The sequence below is a fragment of the Chiloscyllium punctatum genome, chromosome 1 (assembly GCF_047496795.1).
Source record: "Chiloscyllium punctatum isolate Juve2018m chromosome 1, sChiPun1.3, whole genome shotgun sequence".
Classification (NCBI taxonomy): Eukaryota; Metazoa; Chordata; class Chondrichthyes; order Orectolobiformes; family Hemiscylliidae; genus Chiloscyllium; species Chiloscyllium punctatum.
This window is the reverse complement of record NC_092739.1, coordinates 136,893,463-136,911,571: the sequence shown is the minus strand read 5'-3', so window position 1 is coordinate 136,911,571 and position 18,109 is coordinate 136,893,463. Positions and strand designations below refer to the sequence as shown.

Sequence of the window (18,109 nt, the reverse complement as noted above, 5' to 3'; positions counted from 1 at the left end):
GAAGAAGCAGAAACTCAGGTAAATGCTGGTCTGTAAAATAAACCCAGGCACCAGCATCAAAGCCTGAAGGCACAGCAAGAGAGGGCGATCAGCAATGAAAGGCCACCACTCTTGTGTGATAACATTTCTTGATCATCTAGAAGCACCTGTGCATCTGGCTTAATTGAAAGATCATTAAACTATCACACTCTGAAACTCAGTAACCCTTCCCATGCTTCCATTTTTCATCCTCACCCATTCCAACCTAAATAATTGAGTATTAGTTCCCACCATTTTGAATGAAGGTATACATTTCCCCAAGGTGGAAAACACCTGTCTTCATGTTATCATGAGTACAACATCAGCTTTCCATGTTTCCATGTGACTTGATAGCTTGCCCACACTTCAACAAGGATAGGACACTGGTCAAGAGTAAATTTGGGCTCAGCTCTGATGCCCCTATTGCTAGATAGTCTGCTGGCACTCTACGTTAAAGGTACTATTGTTGTAAGGTCACTTTGGAACCAATCCACAACAGGAAGCAGCACCTTCGGGCAAGGAGTTGAAAACATCAAAAAGAGGAGAATGCTCTTGACACGAGTTAATATTTTGGGAATAGTTCTCTAAATATCTGCCCATCTCCCTTTTTCCTGTCCAGCCATTTGCCACATGGGAAGATGGTAGTCACTCCTGTGGCGGTGTTGGTGATCTCAACACGTTCTAGCATCCAGCCTGCATTTGCATTGCTGTTGTCATGCTCAATTTTCACCTTGTGCAACTCTCCCAGATCCAACATTTCAAGAATGAACCGGTCTGTGTTGCCCCGCTCAAACAGATTCCGAAATTTGTGCTTCAGCCTGTGACTGCCCGAGTCCCCATTAGTTCCATAAATAGTGATGGATACATTGGCATCAGTTCCAGCACCTTTTACATCTCCAGTGATGACAATAATCTCATACTTGACAGGCACTAAACTGCGGACTTTACTGGCAAAGCTCTCCATGATTTTTGTACACTCAAAGGCCTTGAATTCATCTCTTTTATGGCTCAGCCTTATTCTTGCATTACATTGGAACACATATCTGCAAAAATAAAACACAGACAATGCTTAAGTGGCTTCACAATGTTCCAGGGATAGCGTCAAGACAGGGACATTTTCTTAAAACAGGAGCTCCACCCTGTTTTACTATTAATTGGATTAGAAACAAATACTTGGGATTACAATTAGGAATCAAATGGAAAACGGTGGGTTAATTAGGAAAAGTCAGCATGGATTTCTAAACAGCAAATCATGTTTAATGGAAAGGTTCAATGAGGGTAATGCCACTGATTTGGTATAACATGGATTTCCCGAAACAGTGCCACAACATCAGACCCCCCCCCCCCCCCCCGCCTAAAGATCAGGAGCATGGTGCTGAAGTGCAACCAAAAGGACAAAACAATTTTTAAAAAATTGACAAACAAGGGGTGCAGTTGCCAACAACCAAAACACACATAGCCCACGGTATAGGTAGTTGGGCTGGAAATCCATGAACCACAATTGCGTGGGTTGGCTGAAGAGGTTTCTAATCAACCACTTCAATGATATTATGACACAACACCGGAGCACGTAGGATTTGAACCTGAATCCCCTGGTTCAGATGTAGGGACACCACCATTGTGCTCTAAGAGGGCATATAAGCCAGACCATAAATATATGCTCCAATGGGCATCAGTTGCTTTCAGTTGTCTCTGGAAAGGTCCGCTTAATTAGTAAAGGGACCATCAGTTACAACACTGTCACTTTTAAGAACAGCAACTCACTGTCAGGAAGTATTAATGATAGAGAAAGTGTTATCAATGGGGGCATCTCACTATCAGGATCAGTTTCTAAAAAAGCAGTAGCCCTCATAGATGTTGAAATTTCAGCCTCATTAACCCTTTTGGAAAAGGACTCTCCACATCAATTCCAATATGGAAATAGTCACTTGGAATTTCCAAAGTAAGCTTCCAATCTCCTCAAAACTTTGCCAGAAAGTCTGGAGAAAGTGGTGGAAGTGGTGGCGAATGTGGGGAATCATATGGAAGAGCTCTTTAGGGAGCAGCTTTGTCTTTGAGACCCCTTCTAACTAGATTCAATCTCCTGCTGTCAGTTTTGTGCATAGGTTTGAGGCTCTGCAAATCAATTTCATTTTGATTCATTACAGGAAGTAACATTGGGCATGTTTGACTCAGGGTATCCAGGTTCTGAGGACAGATTTGCAGTCTCACCACTACTTTCTCAAGGACGACTAGGGACAGGCAACAAATACTGGCTCAGCCAGTGATGCCAAGTACACATAAAAAACATCTACTGGAGATTAAATCTATGCACAGTGTTTTTTTTAAATTTAATGTCCCAATTTAGACAATACTTACTTGTTACCAAGCTCCTTTTCTGTAATAATAATCTCCTTAACATGCCATTCTGCAGCATTCTTTGATGAAAATTTCCTTCCATCTCGTGGACAGTGACCCACACAGATTGTTGCTATATCACCAACGTTCTTTGAAGAAAATTCAAATTTGTCCTTTGCACCTCTAAACACAAAATAAATGCAACTGTTTAATACAGTCAAATCAATTATAAAGTTCTTCTAAAGTAAACAACCTCAAATAAACCCCAGTTATTACCAATGTAGTCAGTTTTACCATTGATATTTACCTTCTTGTTCCTATGAAGCCATACAAGTGGATTGACTTTTATACTTCTCTCCGTAACTTCAGCTGGAGTCATAGAATCATAAAGTTGTACAGCATGGAAACAGACCATTTGGTCCAATGCATCTATGTCAACTAGATATCTTAATTTAATCTAGTCCAATTTGCCAGATGCTTTTTAAATGTTGCAATTGTACCAGCCTCCACTACTTCCTCTGGCAGCTCATTCCATACACGCACCGCCCTCTGTGTGAAAACGTTGCCCCCTAGGTCTCTTTTACATCTTTCCCCTCTCAAATTAAAACTATGCCCTCTAGTTCTGGACTCCCCTATCCAAGCCCCTCATGATTTCATCTGCAATTCTAACAGGCTTTCCTAAAATTGGGGTACTTCTTAGTTCTCCCCATTTCCCAATACCTTCTGCACAATTAAGAGTTTGTTAAAATTCCAGTCTGCCATCTGTTTGAACTTCTGAATCTTCTTTTCTACTCTTTACAGACTCTGTTGTCTCTTGACCACGGGCTATGCCTTTGTTTTCTTTAAAGGAAAACTTTGCTTCAATTTCTAATGCCTTAAGCTATTGGTAACTCTACCTCAGAAATTTTCTTTTCTTGGAGGAGTTTTCCAGTGTGAATTCTTTGGATTTTCCTTTTTTCCCTTCAAACATAACCCAGACATTTTCCTTAGTCTCAGCATCATCTCCCTCACCCGTCACAGTGAGGATTTCATAGCCTATTGAGGAAAAGAACGTTATGAATGATTTTATCATCATGTGTATTCTACAGTGAGAAATACAGTAAAATATAGTGAAAATCTATCATTTATCACCACAATACAGTGTCATTTTGATACTTTAAGAATAAGAGAAAAATGAAGAAATGAAGCTTAAAGAGATGTCCATCTACGTTCGTTATGCAATGCGCACAGTTCACAAAATGACAGAACATTCCTCTCAGTGGCCACTTAATGTCTGTGAGTTCTATCACGCTGCACCCACCTACAGCTTTAGCTGTGAGGACGTTCTGCTGTGTTGGAAAGTTATAGAAGATTTCCTTGTGAAATCAATTAGAATAAAAACTGCTTTGGCAGTGCTGTCAACAGTATGATATCGCTATGGTAACCCCAGTCTTTGAACTGAAAAGACAATTGTAGGAATATGAAACAAACACACAAAGTGCTGGAGAAACTGGCAGCATCTGTGGAGGGAAACATAAAGTTAACATTTCAAGTCTAATATGACACTTTGGAACTGAGGGGGTCTGGAAGATAGTGGCTTTTATACTTTTGACAGAAACAGAGGAGCAGCGAGTTGGTGTGGAGGCCCAATGCAGAAGACAAGGTGGTGGCTAATCTTGATGAAAGAGGAAAGGGAATTTAAAATGGGTGTAACTTAAGGTGAAGAGGAATTATCTATGAAGAGGAATGTAGAAAAGACAAAGCTGTGGAGAGTTGGGAGGCACAGAGAATGTAAGAAAAACTGAGGTCAGGCATAATACGATCAGGTTTTGAAGTTGTAGAATTCAATATTGAGTCTCAGAGGCTGTAAAATGTTTGAGGGAAAAATGAGGAGTTGGTCCTTGAACTTGCACAATGCTTCATTGCAGTCACCCAGTCTGCATCGGTCTCACCAATGTAAAGGAAACCGCATTGTGAGCAGCAAGTGCAGAAGAGTAGATTGAAAGAACATAAGAACTAGGAGTGGAAGTAGGCCAGCTGTCCCTTCAAGCCCACTCCATCATTCAATAAGATCATGGCTGATCTTTCTGTTGTTTCAGCTCCACTTACCCACCCTCTCACCATAACCCTTAATTCCTTTACTGTTCAAACATTATCTCACTTAGCTTTGAAAACATTCAACGAGGAAGCCTCAACTACAGGGAATTCCATAGATTCACAATTCTCTGGGTGAAGAAGTTCCTCCTCAACTCAGCCCTAAATCTACACCCCTTAATTTTGAGGCTATACCCCCTAGTTCTAGTTTCACCTGCCAGTGGAAATAACCTCCCTGCTTCTATCTTATTTATTCCATTCAAAATGTTGTGTGCGTCTGTAAGATCCCTCCTCATTCTTCGAAATTCCAATGAATATAATCCCAGTCTACTCAGTCTCTCCTCATAAACCAACACTCTCAATTCCGGAATTAACCTAATGAAGTTGTTTCGCACCCCCTCCATTGCCAGTACAACCTTTCTCAAGTCAGGAGACCAAAACTGCAGGTGTGGCCTCACTAGCTGCAACGTAACCTCCCTGCTGTTAAACCTCGAGCAATGAAGGACAAAATTCCATTTGCCTTCTTAATTATCTGCTGCACCTGCAAACTAACTGTTCAAATAATAGTCCTTTTTACTGTTATTCCTAACAAAATGGATGACTTCACTTTTAAAAACATTGTCCTCCATCTGCCAGACCTTTGTCCACTCCTATATCCCTCTGCGAACTTTCAGAGTTCTCTGCACACTTTCCTCTACTACTCATCTCAGTGTTATCTGCAAACTTTGACAATACATGTGGTCCCCCAATTCCAAATTATCTAGGTAAATTGTAAACAATTATGGTCCCAACACTGATTCCTGAGGCACACCACTAGTCACTGGTCACCAACTAGAATAACACTCATTTATCCCCACTCTTTGCTTCCTGTTAGCTAACCAATCCTCTATTCATGCTAATATATTGTCCATAATATTGGGCACCTTTATCTTATGCAGTAGCATTTGTGCGGCACTTTGTTGAATGTCTTTTGGAAATCCAGATGCAGTGCATCTACTGGGCCCTCATTATCTACCATGCTTGTTATGTCTTCATAGAATTCCAATAAATTAGTTAAACATGACCTACCTTTCATAAACCCATGCTGTGTCTGCCCAGTGAGACAATTTCTATCTAGATGTCTTGCTATTTCTTCCTTAATGATAGACTCAAGCATTTTCCCTACTACAGAGGTGAAGCTAACCGGTGTCCAATTCCCCATCTTTTGTGCACCTCCTTTTTTAAACAGTGGTGTCACATTTACTGTTTTCCTTTCTGCTGGAACTGCCCCAAAGTCCAACAGATTTTGGAAAATTACCAGTGCATTTGCTATTCCATCAGGGCTGGGAGACTGGTCTACCTTTAGCTCCATTACCTTGCCCAACACTACCTCTTTCATGAAAATGATTATTTCTAGGTCCTTACCCACCTCAGTCTCCTAATTATCAATTACTGGCATGTTATTCATGTCCTCCACTGTGAAGACTGACACAAAATACCTGTTCAATGCCTCGGCTTTTTCCTCATTTCCTATTATTATAGCCCCCTTCTCATCCTCAAAAGGACACGGTTTACCTCAGCCACCCTTTTTTATTTTATATATATGTAGAAACGTTTGCTATCTGTCTTTATATTCTGAGCTAGTTTATTCTCAAATTCTGTCTTACTATTATTTTTGACTTACAAATAATATGCTGCTTCACCTGGAATGTCTGTTTAGGCCTTGGACAGGGAGGAGGGGGGAGGCGATAGTACGCTTCCTCTGTGAATGCATGGGTGTCATGAGGGAGTGAGGAAATTTTAGGATGATGAGCAATAGACCATTAAGTTAAGGAAGGAATGTTCCCTGCAGGTTGCTGAGAATGGAGGGAAGAGTAAGATGTGTTTGGTGGTGGCAATCTGCTGGAGTCAGTGGAAGTATTGGAGGATAGTCCCTTGAATGCAGAGGATAGAAAGTTAACCAAAATAACAATACTGTAAATAATACAGAAACATGGAAGTATGTTGATTTGTGTCTCATGGTCAGCATATCAGCATGCCTTTAGTAGCACACCAACAAGCAGCAAGAGTAGGCCAATCAGCCCTTCAAACCCATTCCACCATTCAATAAGATCATGGCTGATCTAATTTTACCCTTACCTCTATATCACTGCGTATCACGGATAATCTTACATGTCCTTGGTCATCAAGAATCTCTGTATCTCTGCCTTAAAAATATTTAAAATTCTGCATTCACTGCTTTTTGAGGAAAGGAATTCCAAAGATTCTGATCTCTAAGACAAAATATATTTTCCTTATCTCTGTGTTAAATGTATTGAATTTTTAAAAACTATGACTCCTAGTTCTAGATTCTTCAACAAGAGAACATCCGATCAACATCCACAATTATATGTTTCAATTAAGTCACCTTTGACTCTTCTGAACTCATATATGCCTAGTCTGTCTAGCCTTTCCTCACAAGACAATCAGCCCTTTCAGGTTTATTCAACTGAATCCTCTCTGAACTGCTTCCAACACATCAACATCCTTCCGTAAGCATGGTGATCGCTACTGTGCACAGTACAAGTTGCAGTCTCATCAATGCACATCCCTATATGTTGGAAGCCTCCCTAGTCTTGCATTCAATTTCACTTTGCAATAAAACGTAACATTCGATTAGCTTCCCTGACTATATACTGTACCTGAATACTAACTTTATGGGATTCCTGCACTAGGACATCCAGATCTCTCTGTATCTCAGATCTCTGTAACCTTTCACCATTATTTATTCTTTCTGCAAAAATGGACAATTCCACACTTCCCCCAGTATCCTGCATTTGCCTGATCTATGGCGGTTCACTTAATCTATTTATATCCCTTTGTGTATTCCTTATGCCCTATTCACTTTCCTCTCTATTGTTGCATCATCAGGTAATTTAACTATCACACTTTCATCCAAATCATTCATATAAATTTGTAAATCATTGAGGCCCCAGCTCTAACTCCTGTGCCGTGCCACATATAGCATACTGTCAGCATAATTCTTACTCTCTGTTTCCCGTTAGTGAGCCATCTGTGCATCAATACAATGGGTTTCTTTTTCCACTTGAGTCTAAAACATAAAATCTACAACTAGTTCACTGCCAGAATGAGACAGTGTTTGCTTAATACCTGAATTTGAGAGGCATGTTAAACAAGCTCTTAAATATGCAATGTCTGTAACTCAAACATACGTGTGCGGTCCGAAAGATCCAAAATGTCATTATTGGCGCAAGGGAGTTCACGGATGATCTGCCCATCATTCTCACTCTTGGCAAGCCAGCGGTCACAGGGGAATCTGAACGTTTCCTCCATGGCTTCATCCTTTACTTCCACATACTCTAAGTGCCAGCCAGCTCCTGGTCCTGAAGGATAGAAATTAATAAGAGCTGCATTGGCTACATTCTTGTTGTCATTCTCATCCTTGTTGTGAGTATTTGCATAAACTCGCATCACAACACATAAAACTTACACTTAACAAGACTTGACAGAGAATGTGGAAGACCCTGAGGATATAGGGTGGCACGGTGGTTCAATAGTTAGCAAAGCTGCCTCACAGCACCGGGGATATGGGTTCTATTCCACCCTCAGGCAACTATCTGTGTGAAGTTTGCACATTCTCCCTGTGGCTGTGTGGGTTTCCTCCAAATGCTCTGATTTCCTTCCACAGTCCAAAGATGTGCAGGTTAGGTGAATATAGGGTGATTGGGGTGGGATGCTCTTCAGAGACTTGGTGGGCCGAATGACCTACTTCCACACTATAGGGATTCTATGATAAGGTTGGGAAAAGGGGAATCTCTGTTTGATCCCGAGGTTCTCTCCTCGGGTCATGAGGAAATAGATGCATTTGCATAATACTACAGAAAGACGAAGGTTATATATTGGAACAATCCTTCTTTACTTTGATACAATAAAATCCACAATGGGCTGGTAGCAGTCTATATAATAAGCCTATACTTGTTCATCTGAAAGAAACGTAGCAAGTTCCCAATTCTTTTACATAATTCCAAAATGTAAAGACAAAGTATGTCTGAAAAGAAACATGATCACTACTTACTGTATGAGGCAAACCTTAATGTCTACTGTAATCTCAAGAATTCAATGAAAGGAAGCAAAAGGCAAGCAGAGAATGTCTTTCCCCTGGTACCTTATGGCCGTATGAACACCTTTAGTAGTCATGAAGATTTGGGGGCAGGGCGGTGTCAGAGTTTATTAAGTATGCAAATCCAAAGGGAGTTTACCATGATGAAGGAGGAAACTCGGGGTGGGAGATGAGGCCATTGAAACAAGTTAGTGAGACAGATGAGGTTCCTCATGGTTCATGGTTACCTCTCTCAAGGCCCCTCACCCTAAAACAGAGGCAGCATAACTGAGTAACCTGCCCTGTATGCAAGGATAAAGGTAATCAAATATGCACTCTAGAACCACCACCAACTGAACAGCTCTGATGCTACTTGGTGATTCTCAAGGATTGTTAAACTCCCAAAATGAAAAAAAACTTGAGTCACGTTTAATGAGGTACAACAACTTTCAGCACCCTAGGACACAGTGATAGGAGTGTTCAGCTCCACCCACTGGCATTGTTTGGATTTTCACATTCTTAATATTCAGGCAAAGTCACCCGAATACAGCTCAGGCTCCTTCTCATAATAACAGTTCAAGTGATTCTGGGTTGTAATTGGCTCCATTGAGTTACTGGGAGAAAGTGAGGACTGCAGATACTGGAGATCAGAGTCGAGAGTGTGGTGCTGGAAAAGCGCAGCAGGTCAGGCAGCATCCGAGGAGCAGGAGAATCAATGTTTTGGGCTTATCCTGTTCCTCCATTGAGTTACTGGCCCAGTACTGTCCTCGTGAGATCATGGATATCAACTGAAATCCCAAGTTTGTCACGTAGGAAATAATAAATTTAAATTCAAGGATGTGTAAAGGCCATTCAGTCCATTGATATTTTAACCTTTGATAACTCTCCCATTACTGCATCCCCTACCCTTTGATAACTCTCCCATTACTGCATCCCCTACATTTTGAATGGCCTAATACACCAACTACCCACTTCAGGCAAAACATTAACCTTTGAAAAAAAACCTTTTTTTTAGTTATCCCCCTTAAAATGACTTTTAATTGATATGATTTGAGGTAAAATTTCAAAGACTTATGCAATTGATTTGCCCGTTATGCAGTGGGAAATGTGTTAGAAAATTCATTCAAGACTCCATTCAAGAATCAGGGTCAATGCACTGTAATTGATAAGTTGTCAGATTCAGGATCTTGGAAAGTCTAATCAACCAATTTGTTCCTACTTTCCTGAGGTAGAGAACAAGAAGAAATACAAATTACTGAAGAAATAAAGGATAAAAACCAACAAGAAGGAAATCTATGAATGTATTTATATATATATGTTTGCAGCATTATACATACCCTTGTTGTCATGCCAAATTCGAACCTTAGACAGGTCTCCCAGGCTTAACATATCTGGAAACTTAAAAATATCTGTGGATTTCCGCTCAAACTTGTTGGAATTATTAGACTGCTTCAGTGCCAGGGTGCCAGTGTCACCGTGCTCTCCGAAGATGATAAGGAATACGTTGGCATCAGTTCCTGCCCCTGGTTTCAACAAATAATAATGTAATGTAAAAACACCCTGTGTATTTAACTGAGCATGTACAAGGCAGCCCTTTGCTGTAGGATGAGGACTATATTGACTTTCATGACTAAGATATGTATTTAGGTGTATTTAACATTATTACATAGCTACAGGAGCAAGCCATTCAGCCTATTAAACCTGATCTAGACCATGGCTGATTATCTCCTCCATACCTTTTGCCTGTCTTATCTCCTTCGTTATAATCTTAATGCCATTAGTCTTGGAAATGTATCAATTTCTGACTTCAACCTGCTCAATATTTGGGATAGAAAATTCCAAAGATTCACCACCCTCTGTCTAAAGAAATTCCTTCTTATTGAAGTCTTAAATGGCCTGCATATTTGTTTGTAAGCTTAAAAAAAATACACCCTTGCATAAGGTCATACAACACATGGCAATGCCAGAGCCATCACTCCAAATATCTGAAGCATTATTGCGCAGGGAAAATCTACAGGGTCCTTCAGCTCCTATCTGTGTATAAAAAGTAAGGTTGGCACACAGCCAGTCCCTGGAATGAATTACTCAACAAAGCATCCAGTTGGAATGTGAAGCATCATGGAGAAAGACTTATTTAAACAATCTTGTTGATAATTCAGAAACAGTAGCTGCTGGAAAAGCTTAGCAGGTCTGGCAGCATCTGTGGAGAGAAATCAAAGTTAATGTTTCAGGTCAGGTGATCCTTCCTCAGAACTGATGGTAGCTGGGAAAATGTCAGTTTATATGCAGAAGATATGGAAGGTTGGAAGTATCCAGTTTTGCTGGCACTTTCTGACTAGAGTGTGCAAGCTAAGAACTTTACATTTGTCATGCAGTGGGGAGCAGTATGAGGGGAAATCTCCACATTTAATTGACTTTAATTTTTATGGCTTGCCACTCATGGAATTTCCACTCATGGGTTTTGAAATGCAAGTTCATATGCCTTATAGAGATACCAGAACTGAGTTCAGGCTGGAATTTTATTGAAGAATTCAGGTGATTTATATTTTGCATTGTAGATATCTGCTGGTGAATTACAGGTTAAAATTTATTTCCCAATATGACAACATTGGATGGTCAATGGTAATTGTGAACTGTTGTGTATTGAATCAGTGATTAAGGAGAGCCAGACTATATTCTTACCAACCTGAAATGTCACTGGTTTTTACAGTAATGATGTAGGTGGTTTTCTCCATCATCACTTCATCGTCAATCACTGCCGCCAGCTCACAGCTAGTTGACCTCTTGGTGCCCCGTGTTTTGGACAGCCAGTCATTGTAGGTAAATGTGGTCATTTCCTGGGTGGCCTGGTTCAGCATGATAACCTAAAAGAAGGAAAAGAATCAGTCTGATGAGTGTGGAACAAAAAAAAAGCTTCTCTTTTCCTTGAACATTATCATCATGTGGAGCTACTACTCACAATCTAATTTCAATTCCCCAAGGTAGGTCAGCAATGGACATATACACTTAGAAAACTGGAAACTGCATCTGTGGAATTCTGCTGTCTTGTAATTGCTAATTATTCCAATCTTTCCAACTGTCACTCAATGTCTTTTTCTGCTCCATTGTGATTCCTTTTGCATCTGCATGCACCCAGCCACTACACCTTCCTAAACATGCCCAATGTGATGCAGGATTCCAGTGCTGCCCCCTTGACATTAATCATTTAAAGGTCATACCAGTTAGCACACTTGTGTAAAAACATGAGGCAGTTTTTGGAGGTAGGAGGGAAAGGTGTTTCTGGAAGTTTTGCCTCAAATTGTCCACCTGAGGGATTCCTGCCTCAGAATGATCTTGCTGGAGGTAGGAACAGAATGACAAAAAGGAGGAGAATGGTCAATTTTCTTTTAGAATTAAAATCCCTACAGTGTGGAACAGGCCCTTCAGCCGAACAAGTCCACATCAACCCTCCGAAGAGTAACCCACCCAGACCCATTCCCTATATTTACCCCTGATTAAAAACCTACATTATAGGCAGTTTAGCATGGCCAATTCACTTGACCTGCACATCTTTGGATTGTGGGAAGAAATCCACACAGACATGGGGAGACTGTGCAAACTCCACACAGACAGTCATTGAGGCTGGAATCAAACCTGGGTCCCTGGCACTGTGAGGAAGCAGTGCTAACCACTGAGCTGCCGTGCCTACTTGTTGATAGTTGATGGCCCCTCCCCTGCTTCATAGATGGCTCGAGTGAAATCTCCATTAATATCTTACCCTTTCCAAATGAGTCACAGCAATGGCAGAACATCCAATCAACAATGAAATTCCCTCTCCATAGTGATGGCCACACAGCTGTGGTTACACATAACTGTTAACAACTTGTAAATTCTTCAAAGGGCTCGATAGTGCCCTACAGTGAGGACCCATACAGTGTTCCTGATTGGTTGGGATCTCAATAATCTCCTCCAGGCGGTAGGCTAGACTCAGACATCATCAGACTGAGACGCACAAATGATAACGAAACCCAAGAATCTTCTAAGCTTTCAAGCTTCGTCAACTTCTAATCTTTTCCAATCATAAATAGCATTTACAATTCCTTCCCATCTAATTTTGGATTATTTTTAGATTAAAAAACAATTTTTTTAGATTACTTTGTTCCACTATTTCTCCTCCCATGATTAAAGGGAATTATTCAGTCAATTCTCTCACCATATTACTTGGGCTTGCTAATGCCTTACTTACCTTTGAAAACTCCTAAAAATTCCTGACGCTTAGCAGCAATGCCCACTTTGTTTCACTGGCCTGCCTCAATGCCTAGGCTTGTGCAAGGTAACTAGTTCTCTTCACAATGTTCAGGGTACTCAGCACTGCACCACAACCTTAAGGAAGGAAGTGCTTTTTTTTCAATATGGAGCGTGAGCTTGACCTCTTGTTGCAATACAATTTGACAAAAAGCGATTGCCTGATGGTATCTTGTCCAAGTCACAATTAGTTACTATTCACTCACTATCACCAGGCTGTATGCAATCCTTCCTCTATTTGATTTGCATAGGTCGTGAGACTCTGAGTTTGCTGAACAGTCAAAAGGAGGTGAGATTTCCATACCTGATCCAATGTGCTGGAACTGCAGTCACTGCCAATGACTGAGACCAAGTACTTCAGATCAAAAAGGATCAAACACAGATTTTCATGATCCACAATGAAGTCTTTAATTGTTTAGGAAGAATTATGATAAATTTCAAATATTACATTAAAGAATGTTCATCCTTGCCACATTCTATCATGCGTAGCAGTTATATCACCAGACATCAAGCCATTTTACTCTCAGAGAACCAACTTTTAAGTCTGCAACCTCTGAGCTCAAAACTGCTGTTATCAAGTGTCCCTTGAAGTACTCCTTCCTTCAGTATTATTTGATCACCGCTCAAGGATGTCAAGTACATGGTCTTGTTCAAGCCACATGGAATCAATCCCAAACATTCCCTCTTCAAATCCATTCAGCCTTGGTCAAAATCAACAAAGTCATGTGACCATGACTGTGTTACAACTCAAGAAGCATAGGACTAGGAGGAGGCCAATCAGCCCTTCAAATCTTTTTTTCTCTTCCGATTGGAAATGGATAATTGTGATCTTAACCCTGCTTTGGTAACCATTAATATGTCTGCTCAACTAAAATCTAGCAACCTGGTTTGAAAATTTCAATTGATCTTAGCATTTGTTTTCAGAGGAGACTTCTCGATCTCCACTACAGTTTGGGCAAAGAAGTGTTTCCTGACATCAGCTCAGTTCTAATTTCTCAGTTCTAATTTTATGTTGACACCTTCTTACACTCAACTCACTCGCCAGTGGAACTAATCTCCCTCTACTTCCCTAGCATGATCTCACTTTCCCACTGGTGTCATGACCTCAGCATCACCTTATCCAGGAACCAGTCGGGACGATATCCTTTATTGTCAGTGCAAATCCTTATTTTCCGGAGAGGAGCAATATCTGCAATCACTATGGAGAAGGTGTCCTGTTGGCCTCTTTCAAATCTGGAAGATAAATGCAACATGGAACAAGAAGCAACACAAACAGTAGCATGGATAAATAACCACTGCGACATGAAGTTTTGAATTTGGTGAGAACAGAATCATTTCAAAGTGGCATGAGAATCAGGAGATGAATGCTCCTGGCCAAAATCCAATGGGATAGCCATAGAAATGACAGGGAAATGGAGTGACCGGGCCTGCTGATGCCTCTGTACTCATTAGAATATAGAAACAACCTTATCAAAAGAAAATAAATTCTTTGGGGACTTGACTGTTAATTAGTAAAGTTAGGTCACATAGGATTCAGGGTGAGCTTGGTCATTGGATACATAGTTGGGCATAACGTCAGGAGACAGAGTGGTGGTGGAGGGTTGTTTTTTCAGACTGGAGGTCTGTTAATGTCCCAGCCAACTATCCCTGGGTACATCCTGACTGACTTGCATGACAGACATGACCGAGGCAGTGGCAGAGTGATATACATTTGGGAGAGAGGTGACCAAAGGAGTCTTCAACATCATGGCATCAGGTTAAGCATGGCAAGGAACATTCTGCTGATTACCAGTTACTGCCTCCATCCTTTCACTGATGAAACAGTACACTTCCATGTTGAATACTCACAGGTAGATCCAAAGAAGACATTCTGACTGATGCAGAATTCTGCATTGTCTTATTCAATCGTTCATGGGATTTAGATGCAGCTGAAAAGGCCAATATTTTGTTGCTCATCTTTAATTGCCATCAAACAATATAGCTGGCTAAGCCAATCAGAGGAAAGTTCAGAGTCAACCATATTGCTATGCGTCTGGAGCTACATGAAAGCCAAACCAAGTGAGGATGTCAGTTTCCTTCCTGAAAGGGCATTAGTGAACCAGATGGTTTTCACAATTTATGATGGTTAAATCTTCATCATCATCATCATTACTGAGATGAGCTTTCATATCAATTGCTGTGCATTGCAACTTAAAGTTTAAATTAGGTGGTACAGTGAGATGCAGTTTCCCACTTCCTGTTTCAAACTGAAAATGCCCATTAAAGTCCAAATTTTTTTTTAATTATAAAAGAAGTAGCAAATAGCTATCAAAACACAGCTTTATTTCTGTTACTGATAAATATAATTTGCAAATAAAGGCTTTGAAGACACGACCAGTTCTGAAAATGAGGTGAAACAGTACTAACTCTTACATGATGCAAACTTTAGATATTGAAAACCACTATCTGAAAGAATCACAGATGGATCCGATATTGGAATTTGGAATCATATTGAAGTTTAAAACCCACCTGTCTCCATTTTTATGAAGTAGCATCTCCTCTGTGCTCCCATTGGCTCCAAAGACAGACATGTAAATGTTGGCATCTGTCCCACCATTTTGGACATCACCAGTAATCACAGTTATTTCATAAGAGATCTGTTCAACAGCCATATTTAGTGTTAACTTAACACTAATGTCAGGTTTATTTTTTAAATATCTTTATTGAGGAGAAACTTTTTTTTTACAAATATAAAATTACTACAAAATAATATAACAACCTTGCAATATAACAACAATAACGGTAAACAAACTACTACTCTACTCCACAAACAATTTAGGAGAAAAAAAATCTACACAAACTACAATTCAATAACTAACTAAATCAAAACAAAAATAAACTAAATTAAACCGAGTTGAACCAAGGCAAATTACATTAAGTTACAACATTCAGTGCAATCCCACCGAAGCTCCCCGATTCCAGGAGCATCAGTTGACATACTCATATTTGTTCAGAATTCTTCCTCCCAGGGGTCCCCAGAGCAATAGACACAGCTTTCAGGGCTACACAAAGGCCCTAACCATTATAGTTGATAAGTCTGCGTCTATATGGTTCAAAAAGGCCGCTGCATCCTATAAAAAAATTCTGTTTTCTGGTGCACCATACTTGTAAGTAAGTCCAGGGGGATGTGCTCCATAACTAATCTACGCCACCCCGAGATCCTGGGGGATTTTCCGACACTCACCTCATCAGGATGTTCGTCCTTGCACAAAATGAAAGAATACTAAACAATTTCTTCCCATTCGCGGGGAGATTCGGCGGCTAACCCAAGAGGAGGGGCATCGAATTTACATTGACCTCGGTTCCCAAGAACCGTTCTAATGTCAAGTTTAACTCGAGAATTTAGTTATTATTTCATCATTACAAATTCAGTTTCTATTTATCTCTCTTCTGCATGATCCATTTCACCATTACTATGCTGATTCCCACTCACCTCATTTATTGTATACAATTTCATTACTGATTCGCTATTCCAGTCCACTTTCATATTGCTCCTCTTAGATACATTCTATTTCTTTGCACCTTTCATTTTGACCCCTATTCACACTTGTCTTAATAATCTCAATTCCCAAACTGAACACATTTCCTATTCTCCATTCAAATCCATCTAATTGTGTTTAATTATGTATTTCTGACACATTATGAAAGATGTGAAACAATTCCTACCTTTTGTCCAATCTGGACAGCTTCTGCATCAAGAATATTGAATACCCGTGCTGTCAGTCCATCACCCCTGTCTTTGGCAAGCCAGCATTTGCAACGAAAGACATACATGATGCCTTTAGTTGGCACTGAGATTTCCAACTCCTCCACAAGCCAGCAACTCTCTGGGGTGGCACCATCGTGACCCAACTGTTCAGGGAGAATTAATGACAATCAGATGACAACACAATACTGGAGGTGTGAAAGGACCAAAAGATGACTTCCATTTTGTTACAGATAAAGAAGTAATTTTACAGCAAAAAAATTGTTGGAAATACTCATCTGATCAAGCAGCATCTGCGGAGAGAGAAACAAAATTGACATTATCAGGTCAATGACCTTTCATCTCAAGTTCTTTGCTTCTCTCTCTCTGTCAGGTGTGCTGAGGGTTTCTATTGTTTTCTGATTTCAGATTTCCTGCTTTCACAATATTTTGCTCAACTACTTCTGAAGTCTCATCTCTGTTGTAGTGTAGGAAACACAGTAGTTAATTTGTGGACTGCAGGCTGCAATACATGACCAGATAGCACAATGAACTACTTTATTTTCTGTTAATCATATCACAGAATTTTATGGTTCTTGATGTTTTGTTGTTACAGGAAGATTGTTTTGATGTGAAAGATGTAATCACTCACTCAGCTCTTCACTGGAAGGTCCGCCTAGATTCATGTTTCTGCAGTGGGGTTTGAACCCACAGCCCTCTGAGAGAGATTATGTAAACTGGGCCTTTCATTTTAGCACTGAGCACTGCATCCAAAACTTGCTGAACATTGGTGGTTTGTGTGCATGTGAAGAATGGCTGCTTGATGTGTTACCACAGAACCGTACAAACATATAGTTCAGAAGAGACCCTTCGGCTACTGAATCTGTACTATAATATACTATTGAAAAAAACTACTAAAAATATACTCAGGAGATACAAGTCCCACTTTTCTGCACTAGGTCCATTACCTTGAGTGTTGTGACACTTCAAGTGCTCATCATGTACTTTTTTGAAAGTTGTGAGGTTCCCTTGCTCAATTACCTTCCTAGGCAGTGCATTTCAGGCTCTCCACCGCCCTCTGGGTGAACATCTTTTTTCCTCAAATACCCTCTAAACCTTCTGTCTCTCACTGTAAAATTATGCCCCCTTGTTAATGACCCTTCAACCAAGGGGATCAGCTGCTTTCTATTCATCCTGTCCCTCATAATTTTACCCACCTTTGATAGGACCCCTCTCAATCTTCTCTGCTCCAAAGAAAACAACCTGAGCTTATCCAACCTCTCTTCATCACTGAAATGCTCAATCCCAGACAACATTTAGGTGAATTTCCCCCTCCAGTCACATCCTTCTTATAGTGTAAGCAAAGTCTTGTACAGCTCCAACATGAACTCTCTGCTTTTATAATCTATGCCTTGACTGATAAAAGCAAGTATCCTGTATGCTTTCTTTATCACCTTATTAATCTGTCCTGGGAGAAAGTGAGGACTGCAGATGCTGGAGATCAGAGTTGAGAATGTGGTGCTGGAAGACTGCAGCGGGTCAGGCAACATCTGAGAAGCAGGAAAATCGACGTTTCGGAAATAAGCCCTTCATCA

General features: G+C 40.4%; 1 protein-coding gene across 1 annotated transcript in view; it reads right to left on the bottom strand.

Annotated features, from left to right (window-relative positions):
• Window positions 1–525: 525 nt before the first annotated feature.
• Window positions 526–18,109, bottom strand: part of loxhd1a (lipoxygenase homology PLAT domains 1a) — a 153,754-nt gene continuing 136,170 nt past the window's right edge. The window contains exons 33-41 of the mRNA XM_072574269.1: window positions 16,496–16,681; window positions 15,299–15,426; window positions 13,906–14,023; window positions 11,193–11,370; window positions 9,844–10,029; window positions 7,620–7,790; window positions 3,252–3,390; window positions 2,377–2,538; window positions 526–1,061 (exon numbers count right to left, since the gene is read on the bottom strand). Coding sequence (XP_072430370.1) covers window positions 581–1,061; window positions 2,377–2,538; window positions 3,252–3,390; window positions 7,620–7,790; window positions 9,844–10,029; window positions 11,193–11,370; window positions 13,906–14,023; window positions 15,299–15,426; window positions 16,496–16,681 — 1,749 coding nt within the window. The 3' untranslated portion in view covers window positions 526–580. The remainder of the gene's footprint in view (window positions 1,062–2,376; window positions 2,539–3,251; window positions 3,391–7,619; window positions 7,791–9,843; window positions 10,030–11,192; window positions 11,371–13,905; window positions 14,024–15,298; window positions 15,427–16,495; window positions 16,682–18,109) is intronic.